At 50.6% G+C, this 20,493-nt stretch overlaps 1 protein-coding gene across 1 annotated transcript; it reads right to left on the reverse strand.

The window, feature by feature from the left end:
- Positions 1–1,404: 1,404 nt before the first annotated feature.
- Positions 1,405–20,036, reverse strand: ALTATR162_LOCUS8110 (uncharacterized protein; the record flags this gene model as incomplete). Its single annotated transcript, XM_043315739.1, has 7 exons — positions 1,405–1,485; positions 1,534–1,571; positions 18,383–18,419; positions 18,474–18,539; positions 19,560–19,594; positions 19,650–19,707; positions 19,761–20,036. The coding sequence occupies 7 exons, from the start codon at positions 20,034–20,036 to the stop codon at positions 1,405–1,407; spliced, it is 591 nt and encodes a 196-aa protein (XP_043171674.1).
- Positions 20,037–20,493: the final 457 nt, after the last annotated feature.

Consider the following 20,493-nt stretch of genomic DNA (forward strand, 5'->3'; position numbering starts at 1 on the left):
ATGGGTAACGAGGAGCAAGATGATGCTGAGCACTTTTGCTCCAATTGCAGTTCGTAGTTTTGCGACTTCTTCACTCATTACCAGCGCCCATTGCGACTTCCTACCAAACATCTTCAGTGAACTACCGCTAGGCTTTGAGAATGCGCCCATCGTGTTTTCAAACTTGGTGATCTTTTCGAAGAACTCCTGTAACGGTATCCAACAGGTGAGCGCCATGCTACGGATGGCATCGACGTGCGTCCTGTTATCCTCATTTGGCTGCAGAGCTTGTAGATATCGAAGCGACCTCTCCAAGGCCTGTAAGTCTAGTTGAGCATGTTGATATTCAGTAGACGCCCCAGACCTAGCATCCAGAGCGCGTACGACTTTGGTTATAAGGTCTAGGCAGTCAGCAGTCAGGCTGATGAGGGTTATGTAACTAGGATTGATGACTTACCTATTGTAGCGATAAAATCGCCGACGGAAAATCCGAAAGCAGGTACCATGCTGACGAAAACAAACGATCAACGTGTTTCGACGAAGTCTGGCATGAAGATGAACGCAAGAGCGGATGTTTTGGTCACTTGTGAGGGTCGAAGTGGGGTAAGATGGCTACACTGCTGCAAGGCTGAATCTTAACATGCACAGCTCCATTGGGTGTCACCTAGCAATACCTGCTTCAGCGTCTGGGTGCACGTACGGTAAAGGTACGTTGAGGTACTACAACTACACTAAGCAAAGCGCATCAAAACCTTTTGCGCAAAGGCGAGATCACAGCGAGTTACGAGACCCTCTGTCATTGACAATGACGCTTCTACTTCTTTTGCTAGTCATTCTTCCGAACGCGATCATCCATCTGGAAAAGTCGCGCTTGACGTGCATATGGAAGTTTACCAATGCGACGTAGTCACTAGGATCTGCGGCTTTCCTTCACATCGGGCTAGACGAGAATAGACCTTGAGAGTCGAAAGGAAGTGTTCGATTTCAGAAAGATAACCGTTGCAGCTGGGGACATGACAGATTTCCTTGTCGATACGAATGACGAACCCTAGAACTGCTCGGTGCCGGCGAGCCCAACCAGATCGGCGAACCTGGGGTAAGGGTCATGTAATTCACCTGCGAAGAATCGACACAAGAGACGGCAATACAGGACTATTGCTCTTCAAGAATGTATTGACACCTGAGACGCTCTGTAAGGCGGCTGGCGGACCGTGACAGTTTTGTAACAAATAAGAAAACGGCAATTGAATATAATAGAACACTATAGCAGATTGGGTATGTAGAAGCAAAGAACCTCCCCAACAATCGAGCATTGATAACGCCTGTAAAGCAAACTTGAACCGTGTTGATGCAGCATAAATATTCGGCTTAAATCAGCTGAAAGACGGGTTAGCAAGGACGTTGCTATGCCGACTAGACTGGTCATTACAATGGCATGATCGGAGGCTCCGGACCCGCCGGTACTACGCCGTTGCCAACAGTCACAGCCGAGTATCCTTCCTTAATCTGATAAAGTTAGTAGCGTTACGTGGTTGCTTGAATTTCTTCTCATACCAAGTCGAAATGGGTTGTGGTCCGGAAGGCGCCACCCTCTGTTTCAGATCCGTCGCTCCAGTAAAGACGCCTCAGCCAAGCATGGAGACGCGGATAGTCTAGACGTATCATCTTCTTGTTACATTTGAAGAGAGTGTAGTATGCCACGTCAAAGCGAACAAGTGTTGTGTATAGTCGAATGTCGGCCTCCGAAATGTATTGCCCAAAAAGGTAGGGGTAGTGCTTAGGCTGTGAGAGGTGATCTTCAAGACGATCAAGCGACTGAAAGAGCTTGCTGACATGTTCGTCGTACGACGCCTGTGACGTTGCGAAGCCGACCTTATACACACCGTTGTTCACCGTATCGTGTACCCATAAAAGGAGCGAATCCATCTCTGTCAGGATGTGCGCAGGTCTGAAACCAGCCACTCCTTTATTGATCTCGCGACGCTCCAAAGGTAGAAGAGGATCGAAGGCATCGAACAGCATGCGAATGATTTCGGCGGCTTCATTGTTGACAGCGGTACCTGAACATCGTCAGTCTGAAGGCTACTACCCTAAACCCTAGGTATCTTTACCATTGAAAGTATCCCACAGCAAAGGAATCGTGATTCTCCCGTTATACTTTGGGTCCGCTCTCAGGTAGAGTTCTTTCAACCACTTCGCACCATACACGGGGTCCCTCTCTGGCCCGCTACGCCCAGAGAAAAACCAGCCATGCGCTGCATCCCTTCCGTCGACCTCTATCAAATCCAAGACATCTCCCAGCCCCTTCAATGCGAACACAATGGCAGCTCGGTGTGCCCAGGGGCAGATGTAGTTGATGTAAAGTACGTATCGGCCCTTTTCGGCAGGGAAGCGTTCGGAGGGGATCCTGTCTCGGAACTGCGAAGGCATGTGGTTCCACCGGATGTCGACGCTGTGGACATCAACAGTGTCGCGATTTATTGGCTTTGCAAAGATGTCAGTAAGTGTGGGCAGTTCATGAGGACTGGAAAGGAAAAAAAGCCTAATCGAACCTTTGAAACCATCATAACCGGTGGCTTTAAGACTTCTCGCTGATGCTACGCAGGCTATTTCCGAATATATCCTGTCTGCAGATGTGCAGCCCATGACGTTCTCTTAAAGAGCTGAGCCCTCTGCCGTTGGCACATCGTGATTACAAAACAGCAGAATGCGGACAAGGGTGACCTCTGATTAGTAGAGACTACGACGCGTGAGCGGCAGCTTCCGGGGATTAAAAATTCCCTCAAGTGATTGACGGACTACATCAAATACTACCAAGAGCTATATGGTGATAATGCTACAGGTGATCGATGGGTTTTGTCGAATATCAGAATGAATTCATTGCTGACGCGGTCGACGATGGCATGTAAAGGGTGAGCTCGTGCCATGCATCTCCGCCGATCAGCCGAGGCTCGCTAAGGGAGCTGGTTTAGTTCCATCCTGCCACGCGGTATCTGTCCGTCTTTCTCAACCCCGATCCGTTCAACTACCCCAATCCGTGCCGTACAACATACAGCCGTCTTAAGTTTTGTAATATTCTTGATGTCATCCAATCACAGCTATTATAGCGGTGGGCAAGGCTGCCGGTGACGTGGCCGATATGATCAGCGCCCTTTGCTAATCCCAATTAACACCACAGCCTGGACAGATTAGCCGATTTGCGATCCTGCAAGAGGTGGAACCACGGCTCCTTGGACGTTTAGTCATCACGCTTTTCATGATATTTTAACAAGAGGCTTTAGGAATGACATGATTGGTGTGGAGTCGTACAACGATTGGTAACTCCATTTCGTGAAGGTGTCCCTCGGCGAAGTACGCGATATGCCGTCACGAGGTTGTTTGCAAGAGGCACTCCTGTCCGCACGCACCGAGTATACCTGTCAAAAGATGCGGTCGCACACAAGCTAGCTTTCCGGCATCGCCTTTACTCACGTCACAAGACGCGATTCACGAACCTCACCTCGAGAAGCGAGGTGCGTCAGTTTGATTCAAGGAAGGATCCGAATGCAGCCCATTCTATAAAATGATCTACACGGCATCAGGCTGAAGGACGCGCTAATTGTTAATTGTCGCGCCCTCTATACACGTGCCAAGAGAAATACTACCAGTCATCGTGCAAGCTGAGCTTCTTGAACTCAGTCTATAGAGCAACCGTCGGCTTTTCAGAGGGAGGCGGTTGAATATCGTTGGTAACTAAAAGTCGAGACGTTACAGCATCGGCCGTCAGGTCCAGATGGCAATGTCGAACAAAACACGTACACATTTACGCACGATGACCGTGACACCAGACGAGACCACAGTTCCTCGCTGCCCCGCTCATGGAGCTGTGGGCTTTCTGAGCTCATACATGATATGCCATTCGAAAGGACACGTTCTTTTGTGTAGTCCGCATTCACTCTTCTTCGTTTCTGGGTCTTAACACCCTGGTTACAACTCCAAGAGGGACTTGAGCGTTTCGAGGCCCACTTTCGCGAACGCAGGACGTATTTACAAATCACTGAATGCATTGCGATCGCAGCAAAATTCGCTCGTAGGCATCCACTTTTTCCGGCAGGTATGAGTATACAGCGCCGTTCTGATTACTTATACCTTCGAACTATGCCCCGTTGTATGACGAGGGCCCACTTTAACAAGCGAGCCAGCCGTGTTCTGGAAATGCGTTCAGACTATTTCATTTGCTAAAGCATACGTCCGTAAGATTGATGGGAGCCCAAGTAGGAGTCGGAGTACGTTTGACTCCGCACTTGAGGCTATCGTCATCAAAAACCCAACACTAAGGGTTTTCAGCAATTCGGGTACCGTCCATGTGTATACTTCCTAGTGCTATGTCTTTCAGGAGTGTGTTGTTGACAGATTGTCGTAGCACATATATCCGAAGACAACCCAGATATGTCCGTACTATACGAGTAACAAGCCTTTTAAACGGAATGGGAAGAATGCGACTTCGAGACCTGCAGTGAGATCAGACATATCAGGCAGTTGAGTATTCCTCACGCCGAGGTACTGTATGATCACGGTCACTTTTCGATCCGCGAAACAGTGTGTAACAATTACCGCCTATCGAAGGATAACAGCACTGTACCTTTCTTTTATTATATGATGCAACATTCTGAAAGAAAACGCCGGGACTTCAAAGTCACACTAGACATACAAGAGCGTTGGGACTCTCCAATACGACACTGGAATCTATTTGGGGATTAGGCCAAGATTCTATTGCCCCGACGACTTGTGTCAAAACATCACAACTGCCGCAACTACTTATTTCTACAACCGGCCAAGTCCTATTTCATAGACTGCGATCGCATATGTAGGCGTATACTTTTTAGATTCTGTGAAAGCTCGTGGTTCTAACAGATATATTGATGAACTAACGAGACCTTTGCCGCGGCCCTACTCGACACCAGATTATTTACCGAAGCATCACCCGAAGCTCTTGGTCCCCACTAGCATGCATTCAACTTCCCCAGATCTTCTCCTCAGTTCGTACGTCGTCAATCCACTATTAATCTAAATTGATCGTCTTGGCGAATTATGACCTTGTTCAAGTATGGTTCATGGGCCAGATCGTCCACGATGCGGTCAATATCACGTATGAGGGCAGCATATGCACCCAGTATAGTCGAGGAATACACCGAGGCTGGTTTTTGTCCATATATAGGATCAGCGCTGGTGTAGCGACATAAGATCTCTACTAATCACGAAGACTGGCCATCAATATGATCACTTCCGCCCTTCTCTCGTTGTTGGGTATCGTGCCCAGCTTACTCAGCATTGCACTTGCACAGTCTTTCACGCCTGCACCTGGTAACTTCCCAGCTAAAGGTGATGGCGACTTCGCAGGCGGTATCTTCAGCATCTCCCTTTTCCGAGTTGCCAAAATACTCTGGCGCAGGTGGGACTGGACCTGAGGCACCCAAAGGAAATGGCGCGAAGACGTCTGGCTCAGGTCCCTATCCAGCGCAGATGCTGACCGACTCTACACTACCGGGCCACACCATCTTTGCACCCAAGACCCCACCAAGCGGGAATCTCAGTCTCCCCCTTTATAGCCTGGGGAAATGGCGGATGCGGCCTCAACGCAGGCATTTACGAGCGTCTACTGGTAGAGATCGCCAGCTACGGATACATCATCGCCGCAGACGGCACACCCACTGGCTCTGGTTTCCAATCTGGTCAACAGTCCAAAGTACAGGACATGCGCGACTCTCTAGATTGGGCATTCGCTGGCAAAGCGAAGAAATACGGGAACGTGGATTTGACCAAAGTCACGACTGCAGGTCATAGTTGCGGGGGTCTCGAAGCCATGTCGACGGCGTATCATGACGATCGTGTTAAGAAAATCATGATGTTCAATATTGCCATCTTCCAGGATGACAGGAGGTACCTACTTAGGGAAATCAAAGTGCCTGTTGTGTATCTGATCGGAGGGCCGAAAGATATGGGGTATAATACAGTGAGTTTGCCTTCCTTACGTCTCGATCTTGATATTGTTCAATGCCAATGCTGAAACTATGATAGTCGGCAAAAGATTATGCACTTCTGAACGCGGGGCTTCCTAAGCTCAGGGCCAACCTCGATACTGGCCATGACGGGACTTTCGCTGCTACGAATGGTGGCAAACAGGGTAAAGCGGCTGTCGCGTACTTGGAATGGCAGTGGAGGGGTAACGCGACTGCTCAAGCATATCTGCTCGATGGTGGTTTAGAGAAGGATAAATGGGTTGAAGAGCATGCCAACTGGTCATGAATTTCCTTTTGTTGTTTGTGTGCAGACAATTTTGTCAGGGCGAAACAAACTGGCTTATCGCAGACTAGTCGAAGGAATTTTGTGCGCAAACAGAGTAGGGATAGGTCCAGAATTCTGTAACCTATCGGTGAGCAGTTTTGTCGTGGTGCAATTTTCGAGCTGTGGTGTGATGGCTGGGCGGAGGCTGTGGGCTTAGAGCTGAATGAACACCAAGTCACATTGCCTAGGCAAGGCATAATCGGCCATCAGCAACTTCGGAAAGCTCGAATGTATCGACGTGAAATGTTTGGAACTTGGATATAAGCAATACCATAGGATTGTTCGGCTGTGCCAGTGCGTGCAAAAGAGGGTCGCTCGGTGCCAACGTCATCGTCCTTACCCATCACCCAGCAACCAGCGCCAAACCATCAGCCAGGAATGCCCTTCCCTAGCCCCTAAACCGCCTAACTTCCTCACTGCCCGTTCTCGGCCCTCTATTAATAACCACCAGCGACGCTACAGTCTGGTTGCCGGGTTAGGCACAAACCCTGCAGAAGCGAAGAGCGGGCTGCGCGGCGGGGACGCGACTGGGTGGTTTGCAGCTTTGGGATCCACCAAGTAGTGAGGCTGAGACTCGAAAGGTGTCTGACATAGACACTTCTCCCTTCCATTGTTGCTGGAGGAATCCACGACATTCTTTGACAGATTTTACATCTCCTTACGTACACGATTCGAGGTTGCTGTTGTTGTTGTTGAACATTTGCATAACGCAGAGAGCAGACTCGGGAGCTCCGAAGCCTGCCCGTATTGACGTATTCGCAGGGCTGTGTGAGCTGTCTGTTTACGCTCACCCTTCCCGGCTTCCGCGCCCTTCCACACATACCAGGACTTCGCGGACTTGGGATATAAACAAAGAAGAACAATATGCGGATACCACAATCATATATTCAGAAGTGCAAGGTGGTGGCACATGTTTTCCAGGCCATCTTCGTCTTCATAGCAGCATGTCTGACGATCGCCGTTATGACCAAGGATGGAGATATCGGAGGGCCTACTAGGTATTTCTTTGCCATGGTAAGTAACGTTCTTTCCCGTTCCTTTTGTGCACGGCATGGTCTCGAGACCGGCCTATTACGACAGCATGGAGAAGGCTAACAGAGGGTTGCCTATAGTGTTTCCTATCCATACCCGCCATAATCTACCTTACAATGGTACCCATGTGGTCGCGCGCCCAACGCTTCGCCTCTGCCTACGCTTTCCTCGCTGTCGACGCTCTATACACTATCCTCTGGTTCGCGGCCTTCATCGCGGTGGCTATGTGGAACGCCCACGGTATCAAGGAGGGAGCGAAGAAGGAGAAGATTTCGGATGATGACCGGAATTGCACGACGTTCTTATACGGAGATGAGGCCAAGTGCAAAGTTAGCAAGGCTGCTGTAGGTGTAGGTGTCATGGTGTTGTAAGTTCTCTTCGCAAATCTGCGTGTCAAATATGCCGCAACATCTAACAACCGCCTGTAGCCTCTTCTTCGCCATCACAACGGGCGTATCCGGCTACTACCTCCACAAATATCTCCGCGAAGGCGTTATGCCCTACCAATCCTCGAAAGAGAACACACACTACGCCTCCGGCGACTCGGCCTACAACAACCCCAAAGACACAACCTGGTCCACCGAGATCGAAACCGCAAACGGTCGCGACTCAACGGATTCCCTCGATCGCCGCACGGATCGGGGCGGGAACCAAGAAGAGGATGAATATGCGTTGCTACACAGCACAGAGACGGATGAAGGCAGACACCCTGGCCGGCCGCTGAGTTGGGGTGAGGATAGGAATGGGACATATGGCAGTGGTGGCAGAACGACTGTACCCCCATATGCGGAATACAGGGACAGTGGGAGCATAGCTGCTGGCGTGGATGCATTAAGTCCAGGCGGCTATGAAGAGTATAGGAGAGAGGCTAGCGCGGGGCCTCTGGGCAGTATGGGTATGGAACGACAACCCAGTCACGTCAGCCACGCTGGGAGTGGGTATAGCTTTAGTGGCGGGCCGGAGCGCCTGAATTAAAGAGGCGCGGTCCGAAGGAGAGACGGCAACATTGAGTGGTTTCTGCACATGAGCGCTTCTTTTGCTACAGTCGCTAGATCATCTTGCATTGGGATTATGGTTGGGTTTGGCGTTGTCTCTGAAACTCATATATTCGTCGTCTTGCGCTTTAGCGAACTGCTTTTACGTATGAATACTCATCTCTCTTCGCACCAAGACATCTCTTCTGTGCTTCCATAGCACTGTCGCGAGTACAAGTCTGAAAATAGCCGAGGTTTTGTATTATCGTTTCGCGAAACGTTGGACAAGTTCTAGATCGCGTTCATGTTGCCCATTGATTGTGTAGAACCAGTACGCGTCTTGTTTCTTCCACCACCGGTTGGGGAGGTAGGCTTCAAGCATATAATACTCGTCCCGCTGATACGGAAACTCCAAACTCGGTGGTCCATGTTTCGCCAGAAACGCATCCGTCTCTTCCGCAGCCTCAGTCTCCGTCATCTCAACATGAACACGTTTATTCCCCCTGTTCTTCGAGTGTCGCCGTATGGCGTGAATGGTGCTTTCGAGGTGCCGTTGCAGGATGGCGGCGTGCCATAGTGAATTCTCAACGGCTTTGCGAGCTATACGTGCATTGCGCGCTACCAATTCCTTGTTCCACTCTGGTGTCTGCCCACGCGGTATAATAGGGATCGGGGTTCCAGTATCGAGATGATCTTGCCAGTGCGCAAAGTCTAGAACTAGTCCCAGATTATTCCAAGTCAGGATGCAGGTGAGACAGGTGCACAGCTGGTGTGGATCTGGCGATTGGATGTGTTGGTATGGACGATTATGTATACTGAGTTGCTTCTGACGTGCGGGATCTATGAGGAGAGTTTGTATTGCGGGGTCGACGTCGGCGAGGAGTCTGGGCGTAGGGAGGCATTTGATGAGGATGTTGTACCGACGCGCGATGATGGCGTCGCCAATGACATTCGCGTTGGCTTCGACGAGGCTGTGGAAGCGGCGGTTGACGGAGCTGAAGTCGATTACGTCGCGAGGGCGAAGGTATTTAAGACTTTCGAGGATAAGCTCAGTTGGTAACTTTGTAATGTTCAGGATGGCGTCGCGTTTCTGTTGTCTCGTAGCATTCTTGCGCTTCATGCGCTCCGTCTTCTTGTTCTTGAGGGTAAGAGCTGCCGTTTTATCTTCGAGTGGCTCATCGTCGTCGCTGACAGCATATCGTGGCATAATTTCGAGGTGAAACGGAAGTGATTCGGACAGTGACAGCCCTGGGACCGCTCCAAGGTTGCGGGGAAGAGCCGCATAGCCAATCGGGTATAAGCAAAGTCCGCATGGTCTGGATATAGGCGATTACGTAGCACCATCTTCGCCACCAAAGCACGCGACTCCTCACCACGACTTTAACTTTAGGGAGGGAGTGGATCTTGATTGGTCATATCATGAGCACATCGGCCAAACTTCAACATGGCGTCATGTCTCATTTCTAAGCAACAGAGCATACATAAACACCGTCAATTCGATTTTGCTTTCTACCCTCGCATTTTGATTACAGCTGAACCACCTCTATGAGCATTGCCAGAAGACTTGCACCCTATACCAGAACAACCCGAACCATCCACGGCCACCGTTCTACGAACGTACCTCATACGGCCTATTACAACCCACACCTAGGGAGCCACGCGCAAAATCGTTTCTTCCAGTCTGAAGCACAATCAATCAAGATGACTACAACAAGCTTCTCTCACATCGACACCGACTCCTATTCTGGGAAACCTTGGGCCAAGGTTGACGGACCCGGCACCAGCTTTCACACAAATGGCATGAACGATCCGTTCACAATCTACGAGGCCGCGAACACGAGTTCAACACCGACAACTCAGGTTTCGCAGTCTACCAGTACCCCGCCAAGGAAAAGCTCTTCACAGACGATTCAGCAGTACGAGAAGGCTACTACGCTGAAGTCGAAGCATTACTTCGCGACAAGCTTCCCGGTGTGAAGAAAGTCGTCATTTTCGACCATACCATACGAAGACGAGACAAGAACTCTCCCAGACAACCGGTCCAACAAGTTCACGTAGATCAAACGGAAGCTGCAGCAGAAGCCCGTGTACGCCGACATCTCTCTCCAGAGGAAGCAGAACACTTGATCAAGGGCCGCTGGCAATTAATCAACGTATGGAGACCTATCGAAAATCCCGCCTCAGACCATCCTCTCGCAGTGATTGATTGGAGAACAACCTCACCGTCTGACTTCATTGCCACAAACCTTCTCTACCCGAAGCGCGCCGACTCCATGGATGTCGATGACCGCGGAAAAGAGGTTCTTCCTGACCCAAACAATTACACATCCACCGAAGGCTATGAGGTCAAGGGCGAGACAATGTCTGTGGCACCGAATGAAAACCACAAGTTCTATTATCAGAAGGATATGACGCCTGAGGAAGTCCTATTGCTCAAGTGTTACGATAGCTTTGGTGAAGGTATGGCCTCGGGGAAGAAGGGCTTGGCTGTGAGGACACCGCACACTGCTTTTGCGGATCCGAACACGCCCGCAGATGCACCGGGGCGGCAGAGTATCGAGGTTAGATGCCTGGTATTCTATGAGTAGAGGTAGTTGCACAAATTCGAATACAGTGGCTTCGACCATTATTTCATAATATGTGTTTATGAGTTCATCTAATTGGTCTAGCGAGGCAGTGGGTCTACAACCACAGCCCAAATTAAGTATTGGTATCATGAGATGAAAAATAGCGTGAGGACGGTCTATCAAGCGGGCAGCAGTGAGAACACAAATCTAAGCTTTAGTATGAGCTTCGACACGTGCTTCGGTAGATTCCAACTCAAACGAATCAGTATCTTGAGGCCTCCAAAACTGTTTGTCACCCTTCATCGCGCGGATGAACCAAGGCTGGGCGCGCGGCGAGTCTGAACGGACTAGAGTGGAGTATTATCAGCATGGTTATCAGAAGACGGTCAGCATATGGATACACTTACAGCTCCAGTACTCTTTATTGTCGTAGTCGGGTGGAAGCAAACGTCCGCCAGAAATGGCACCGAGAGCCCACGTAGTAGTGTTGATGACGGCGTAGCACATGATTCCAGCGATGAGACCGTACGCGATTGAGTATGAGAAAGGCATGAACATGAGTGTGACGAAGGCTGGGATGGAGTCACCAGGGTAGTTCCAGTTGATAGCTAGCACACCCCGCATCATCATGCATCCGACTAGGATGAGGGCTCCACCTGTAGCCCATGGTGGAATGGAGGCGAAGATGGGCGCGAAGAAGAGAGATATGAAGAAGCAGATGCCCGTGGTGATCGCTGTCAGGCCTGTGCGACCGCCTTCTTGGATACCAGCCTGTGAAAGTTAGTACAGTGAGGACAGAACATGTTAAGATGCAGTACTTACACCAGACTCGACGAAAGCGGTAACGGGAGAAGATCCAAAGAGGGAGCCAATGGAGATGGCAAGAGCATCAGCGGAGTAAGCGATGGTGCTTCTAGGGAAATCGCCTGTGTCAGGGTCGACAACGCCCGAGAAACGAGCCATGGAGTACAAAGTACCCGTCGCATCCAGAATATCAACGTAAAGCATAGTGAAGACAGCCAGAGCAAACTGGCCACCTACATTAGACAGATCCCAGTCTTGTGCCAACAACGTATGCTTAATCGGATGGAAAGCGACAATGTTCTTGAAGAATTCGAAGCGGCTGTCGCCAACTGTCGTGCGTGGGAAGTAAGTGATTGCAGTATCCCGGGGCCAACAGAAGATCGATACCAGTGCAATGCCAAAGATCATTGAGCCACGAACTTTGTAAGTCATGAGCAGAGCTGTGAACACGCCGCCCACAAGGAAGCCGAGCCACATGGTGGGGTTAGTCGCTTTGTGGGAGAGACACGAGCCAGTGTCCGGGTCGAGGTACTCAGTTGGACAACCTCCAAGATCAAGGGGCGTTGCCTTAGCTCCCGTTATGGCACCAATACCAGCCGAGTACGAAAGTCCGATCAAAGTGAGGAAGAGGCCAATACCTGCACCACACGCAACTTTGATGCTGGCGGGAATGATGCGAGCCAGCCATTGACGAATACCAGCAAGGGAGAGAGCGATGAAGATGAAGCCTTCGACAAACACAGCAGTCATTGCCACACGGTAGTCGTTTGGGACCGGTGCCGTGGAAACCTACGATCTGATATGCCAGGTACGCATTGAGACCCATTGCCGGTGCGAGTGCAACAGGAAGGTTCGCAAGAACGCCCATGAGGAATGAGCCAAGCGCTGCAATGGCAGCGGTGGCAGTAACGAAGTCGCGGTTTATTTCGAGAAGGCAGAGAGAGTAGGCTTCGTTGTTGATGCATGTTGGGTCGACGGGATCGTCGCAGACACATGTAGCACCCGAGTCTGTGAGGACGGAGGCCTGTAAGTGGTAGTGTGTCGTCAGTACAGCTCTACTACATGCTACTAATCCGGCATGTATATCGGTTGACTCACGTTGACAGCGATGATGTATGCCATGGTGAAGAAGGTTGTCAGACCAGCGCGTAGCTCAGTGGTAAATCTTGCGTTCTTGATCTCGTTTGGCTTTGGCAGTCAGTACTGTGTTTTGCACTCAAAGTTCGAGGACGACGTACATGTCCTGACCCGTCAAGATGGAAGTACCTGCCCACAAAGGAAGCAGAAACCACATCGTTGAGAGCAGCCTTATTCCGTTCAATGAAGCCCATGATGTTTCCAGAAAACAAAAGCAAGACAATTGAGATGGTATAGCAATACTGGACCACTGACCCACAGGTAGGGCGGAGATCGATCTCCAGATATATTTGCTGTGCTCAAGGAGGAGGATGTGGAGGCTACACTTAGTGCAGGGGACGGGGCGTAGTAGATGTGCTCGCGTCATGCAGGTGCCCGTAACGATCCTACACGAAGTTCGTGGTAAGCCAAATAAGGCATCCTCCGCGATCGGAGATGGGGACTCCTTGAGTAGATGTGGTGACACTATGCGTGGAAAATTCTGCCGCTCCGTTGAGGCAAGTCGAACGGGTAGGTGCTGCTGTTTCATCATCTCATCCTTCGGTGAAATGTAACCGCGTATGCGCCATTGGAGAACCGTCCGTCTTGGACATGCCACCAGTACTAACGTAGTTGTCGGATTCGGGATGTGGACCGCACGGAATGGTCCACTACCATCAGCAAATGATTTCTACTGAGCCGAGAAGCGAAGGCGAGTCACGCAATGTCTAGGATGATAGAGTGGCGTGCCGTGTACGCTGCCTGCTTTGAACCAACTGAAATTCAAAGCGTTTCGGTGCCCTTTGCAAATGAGTCTAGTCGTTACGGAACACTGCATTCTCCGGGGTCCGGGGTCGATGGTGCATCGGTGGAGGAGTCGGACGTGGCTACAACAGGATTCAGGAACGAGAGGTACCTGATTGTCGGGTCTTCCAAGAAGTTCTAACGAGTCGCATATAGCCCCAACAGTGGCTTGGACCCGCGATCTCTGTTCGCGCCAATGGCTGATTTGCCGCTTTCCGAGACTCTCATGGAGGGAGAAGGTAAGTGGTCGTCTAGGAGACGCTAAAAGGAACTGGTGGCGCACATGAGATTAACTAGCCTTCGCGGGTCGTGCGTATCGCATTGCTGGTTATCGGAGGTGACATGCTTGCGCGACGGCATTGCTGTGATGTGTAAGATGGGCGAAGATTTTGGTGTTGCTTTCATCTGATACCCCTCTAGTTCGTTAGTTGCTTTTCCGAGTGAGTGGATTGGGAAGGTCACTTTTGTCGATCATCATCTGCGTCTGCTATCGATGGGGACACTTCGCTTGCTTCGGCGCTATGTCGGCAGCAACCGGGTATCCCTTGTCTCTCAGGCCTCCAACCACGACTGACTTACGGCACCCAACGCTGAGCTATTATCATCAGACTAGACACACTAGCCGGCTCAGTTGGCGAGATTGAGAGTCGTTCCCGTGTATGAGCTGGCCTAAAATGTGGTACGTGTTGCGACACATTCAGAGAGATGAGGTATTATCGAGTGAAGATCCCCCGTTTGGAGGTATTGTAGCTCCGTATTGAAATCGTAGACATGTTTCCAACCTTTGATGTCCCTCCCCAACATGCGGAGACAGTAGGAGCCCGCAAGGCAAGGAGAGCAAAGGAAGACGACACTACCAGACGATCCTTCTCAGCAACCTCACAGTCCTCCGGCAGCACACACAGCAGCAAACGTCAAGATGTAACGAGTTCGTCAGACTCCAGATCTGGAGGGAAGAGGGGCCTTGGCGGATGGTTTGGCAAGAGCAGTAAAAAGGGCATCCAGGAGATCGCACCATTGTCGACATGTAAAGAAACACAGCACCCAGGGGAGCTGGTAATTGAACCAGAGTCCGAACCAGAACTTGATCAAGGACCAGCACCACCGACTGCTCCCTTAGATACACAGCAGCAAGCACCTCAAAGACCACCTTCGCAGCGTTCCGAGCAGGTATCTCGACCCCTCCGCCCACAACATTTTCTGCCACCGCTGCCAACTCCTCCCCCCTCTACCGGGCTGCCGCCGACACCCATCTCTAGGAATGTATCTGCAGGACTGCTTAGCCCCGTCAGTATGCCAGGTACGTGTATATACTTCCGCAATACGCAGACGGCACGATTGTCGCTGCCGCAACTGCACCCAATGGCTCGTTTGAGCATGGATCGATGATGGTATTGCACAAGTATCATGCTTACACGCACTGCAGACAGGAAGTCACAGCACTCTACGATTTCCCGCGCATCATCCTTTCAATCTAGCATCACTCAGTCCAACAATAGTGTCTTTTCAGGTGCTTCGGGCTATGAGACTGCCTTCTCAGAAGATGCTTACGATGAGCCTCGCTCTTCCAAAACTCCCTTCAGACCTCAGCCGGCCTCTCACGCACCTTATTTCGAGCTGGTCGAGCGCGGTTCGCGGACTGGTAGCAGACAGAGTAATGAACGTGATCAAAGCGTCAAAGCCTCTCAAACACCCTTTACCCGTGCGTTAGCTAAGATGGAGAGTGCCGGTACTCGCATCATGTCTGCACGATTGAGTGAGGAGTGGGATGGTTTGGACGACGATGAGAGTTTCCAGGAGATCATGTTCGAGAAGCGGTTGTGGGCACTGACCGCCTATCAACGCTTAACACAGAACAAACCCTTACAGTCACCTGCCCACGAGTTACTCAGTAACAGTCGCCCAGTGGACCAGAAGAGAGTTCTCCAAGTACATGGTTCTCTAGGTGCGTTCACCTTCTCGCTCCGTATAATCTCACAAGGCTTCAATGCTAATTGCTGCAGCGGATGGATGGATGCTTGCAAACAGGTACCCTTCGGTAACAGTTTATACGCTGTCTTCCATAAAAGCGCATCCAGCTTCGACATATCCTGCTCCCTTGAATCATCATTCACTATATACCCCTTCACTTGCGTCTCCAGCGCCCTTCCCCGATGACTATTTCGATGCCGTTATCTCGCGTTCGGCAGCGACTGTTCTTCGAAACGACGATTGGGCTCGATCGTTCTTTGACTGCATGCGTGTGCTCAAGCCAGGAGGACAACTCGAGATGCTCTCAGTGGATGCGCACATGAGCTGCGAGGGACCCAAGCTATCGTCATGGGTTGATGAACATCTCTCTTGCAGATTAGAGGCCCATGGTGTGAGCAAACAGGCTTCAGACACTGTTCTTGATACGATGGAGATAGTGGGGCTCGAGAACATTCGTCGTGCTCGTATCGCGCTGCCAGCACAGCCGCCCAAAGCAGTAGCAAAGGGGGCACCATCTGCTTCACATACTTTTGGCGCTACCATTCCACCTCCTACGCCACAAGACACTTTAGACACTACGAAGATGATGGCTTTCCTCGGCCGCCATTTCTATCAAGACCTATACAGCAGGTTCATGAATATGGAGCAGGGAGACGAGTGGTTCTGGTCACATAAGGATATTCGGGATGAGATCGATCGATATAAGACAAAGATTGTACTTACCATTTCTATTGCGCATAAACCCGACAACATGTGTAATAGGGAAAGTTATTTGGATGATTAGACAATCTACTGAATCAAGGCACGGTTATGTTGTATCGAACATAGTATCCGCTTTTAGTACGTGAGAAGGCACTTAGGAAGGCTGAGAGTGTTGTGGGACCTTAGTCCTCACTCAGCGACGCTATCCGTCGTGGGTCTTTACTTATAACGTTCCAAGGCTCAGATCCACGAGTGACTATCAAGTGAACTTGATGAATACTAGTTGGAGAATAGCGCAGAAGAAGCGAGCTAAGACCATAACATATCAGCTTGCACCTGCTATGGTTCCGCTTTCAGGACTCACTTTTTCCAGAGCACGAACACACTCACCTCTACAGCCTATATTGATCCTTCCTCCACCTACTCATACCAGCGATAAATATCAACTGAGCCTAACCTCCTAGCAATCCCTCCCATTACACACCTCTCAACCGTCACGAACATCAATTTATACCTTACAATGGCTGCTTCCCAAATCGGTCACGGCCAGATCGGCAAGATTATCGAGGGTATGTGGAAACGGTCCACGAAGTGCGGATGACATATATACTGACATCGTATAGACATGGAAGAACTTCTACCTTCGCAATCCATTGACAGGGCAGACTATCGAGCATGTCGCACGACCTACGGCCTTCTATCCACGACCTACAAGCGCGCAAACGACTCCAATACACCAGAGAAGGATTACAAGGAGTTACAGACGCTTGAAAAGTCTCTTCGTCACCGTCTCTCCAGCCTCGATGCTAAAAGAGGTCTTCCACACAAATTCCAGGGTCCGCTCGACGATCTCAAAGCAGGAGTTGATGGAGCACTCGAGAAGGGCGCATCGATCGATTTCCTAATTCAAGGTCTAAAGGATGCATTGAATGAGAAGCCAGGTACTACACCTGCGCCAAAGCCTGAGCCACCGAAAATGGTATCCGAGAAGCGCTTCAAGACGGTGTTGGAAGAACTTTGTAGAGAGAAGGAAAAGAACCGAAAGCTCAACGAAGAGAACAACCGTATGATCCTGGAACTCAAACAGTACAAGATGAGTGAGCAAACGAGTGCCAGTGAGCCCCCCCTCAAGAAACGACGCGTCGATTAAATTGCTGACGAATTAGCCCAAGCTGGTAGACGACCTGGCGCAGGCTTCTTTTAAGGCGCCAAAGAAACTGACTGTTTTGCGTATCTTGCCGTCAACTCTATGGACTACGCCAGCTATTGTATTGCACACGAAATGCGAACTCAAGTCGGAAGAAACTGTTGCTGGGAAGAAAGGTAAGAGAAAAGGAAAGAAGTTAAATTTTTGGACCCCGAAGGCCCTGATTGATTTACCACTGAGTACAAGGGTATCGGACTCGAGCAGTAGTGCCGGTTTTAGCAAAGCGAACGTAAATGGAAAGATCATAGATCCGGAGCCCAGCAATGCACCAATCGGAAAGTATGATCTGGGAGTGTGTAGCTTGGGATATATGTTTTTTGCCTGTGAGCATTCTAACAAGGACTTTGTGACTGTCTCAGATAGTCTGATATATAACAACTTGAGCGTCATTTATTCCAATGGGATCCTTCAGACAACACAGAATTCAGACACAGTGGGGGTTTAAGATAGTATTATCTAGGAAATGCATCAGTCATTAAGATGCGAGAAGGCTCACATGACAAGCAAAAGAATCACAAGCACTGGACGCACGTTGAAAGAAGGGGTATATAAACATTCAGGATCACCTTGTCTAGAAGGCGAACATTACATATCGATCTACGATGAATAACATCATCGATTGATAACCAGTTCAAAAGCACTTGGAAAGTGCAAGGACCATGTTCTAAATACATGCAGACATGTTTAGAAGATGCGGTTGAAGAAACGCTTCCACGCGGGCCAGGTGGCGATCTCGGCACGCTCCGCGTTGATGAGGTCCCAGTCGAGTTCACGACGGCCAGTGTCAACGTCCATCTGAGCAGTGCGGAGCCATCCCTCACGCTTCCAGAAGTATCCGGCAACCCAGAAGGCAGCAACGACGAAGACAGCGAGGTAAGCTGAGAAGAAGTCGGTAGCAGTACCAAGTCTCTTGCCAATGGGAGAAACTGCAGTGTAGAACTAATGTCAATGTTAGCACGATGCACAAGATAAGCGATTGAGGGAAAATCTTACCTGAGCGATCAGGACAATCATGATAATGAAGAGACCGATCCAGGAGCCAATGACACCACCAGCAGCCTTGAATGGGATCTCATCCAGGGTGTGTCCGTGGTAAGCCCAAGCCTTGCGGAAGCGAATGTGGGCCAAGCAGATGGAGCCCCAGGTGAAGAGAGCAGCAAGACCAGACAGAGCGACGAACCAGTTGAAGACGGTCTCACCGGTAGAGGCCAAGTTCATGTAGGCAAGAGGACCCCACATAAGAATGAAAGCAACGGAGTACAGAGGGCGTCCAGCACGGTCGACGTAGGTGAAGCACTTGGGAGCGTAACCCTGGTCTGCGAGGGCAGTAAGGGTACGGGAACCACCGTACACACCAGAGACACCGATGGAGATGACGGAGATGAGAATTACAACGTTCATGAAACTGTCGAATCCAACCAATCCAGCGTTCCTGCCAGCAATGACGAAGGGTGAGGTGTTGGCATCGGAAGAGGAGCCGATCAGACGTGGATCCTTGTGCTGAACTAGGAGTCCGACGAAGGTGAGACCGAGAATGTAGAACAAAGTGATTCGCCAAAAGACCTGGCGGATAGCACCAGGAAGGGACTTCAGAGGATTCTTGGTCTCAGCGGCAGCGAGACCAACAAGTTCGGTACCTGAGAAGGAGAAAGCGGCGGTGACGAAGACAGAGCAGAAGCCCTTGAAGCCGTTGTTAAAAGCGCCAGGATCGTACCAGGTACGGGCTCCCCAGTATTCAGAATACATGCCGTTGCTGGGACCTCCTCCGAGAACCAAGACCAAGGCGATGATCATGAAGACGATGGTGGCGCCGAGCTTGATACAAGACGACCAGAACTCTTCTTCCGCATATCCTAGGGTACCCCAGACGTTGATTAAGCAGATGAAGACCCAGAAGACCGTGATGAAGACAGCGACGTTTACGGTTTTGGCGCCCTCCCAATAATGAATCGTTAGACCAGCGACGAGAAGTTCGAGAGGTAAGACGATAGCCCATTGGAAGACGTAGTTCCAGCCCATGGCGAAACCCCAGGAAGGATCAATGAAGCGAGTAGAGTAGGTGTAGAAACCACCAGAGACGGGGTACATAACAGCGAGTTCACCAAGAGCGTAGACTACAAACGAAGTTAGTTATGTCAGGATACGCATAGATGCGTGGCGTCTACATACCGACGTTGAAGATCATTATACCCATAATTGAGAAATCAATCAGGACGGAGGCAGGACCCTGTAGAAGCTGTGAGTCGATAATCGAAAGCATTTGAGCGATATGCAACTTACACCTTTGGCCAAGGCACCACCGGAACCGACGAAGAAACCAGCACCGATGGAACCACCGATGGCGATCATGTGAAGATGGCGCGTCTTCATGGACTTGTCGAGGACGACCATGGGGCCGTCTTGGGGACGACGCTGGAAAGACTTCATGTTCAGACCGTTACGGGTCATGAAGTCCTCCTGGTCACGCCAATCAGCGACATCTTCGCTCTGGCTTTCGACGGTCGGGTGCGGGACGCTGGTCTTCTCATCAGGCGGGAGAACCTTCTCGTGGTCCATGATGGGCGGTTGGACAAGTCAGTGCTGGGAATGGGGAAAGACTGGTGAAGACGAGAGAAACCCTGGGAGCGGCTGCTCTTATGGAAGATGTAGATCAGCGGGAGGGGGAGGCAATTGACATTTACCCAGTCCACGTTGGAGATGGACTCACGGAACAAGCGACAGGGACCCCCGTCCATTGATGCACGAGGCGCACGAGCCGACAGCTTGGCATCCCTCCATTACAGTGAAGGGCCAAGCTCACAACTGATAGGATGGCGCCGTATTTGGTTGGCTGGCCGCACAGGACCAGAACAAGCGTTCACCGCAAGCAGGTAGTGCTAGCAGGGACGGTGAATTGGCGCCCCCGCGGCGGCTCTTGGGATTAGCTTGGGACCTCCCCCGCAACAGCAAATCGGCCGGTGGCGTATAGGGCTTGGTGCGAGCTTCGAGGGAGCCCTTGGTAACGTTTGGTCAG

The sequence above is a fragment of the Alternaria atra genome (genome assembly GCF_907166805.1).
Source record: "Alternaria atra isolate CS162 genome assembly, contig: 28, whole genome shotgun sequence".
NCBI lineage: Eukaryota > Fungi > Ascomycota > Dothideomycetes > Pleosporales > Pleosporaceae > Alternaria > Alternaria atra.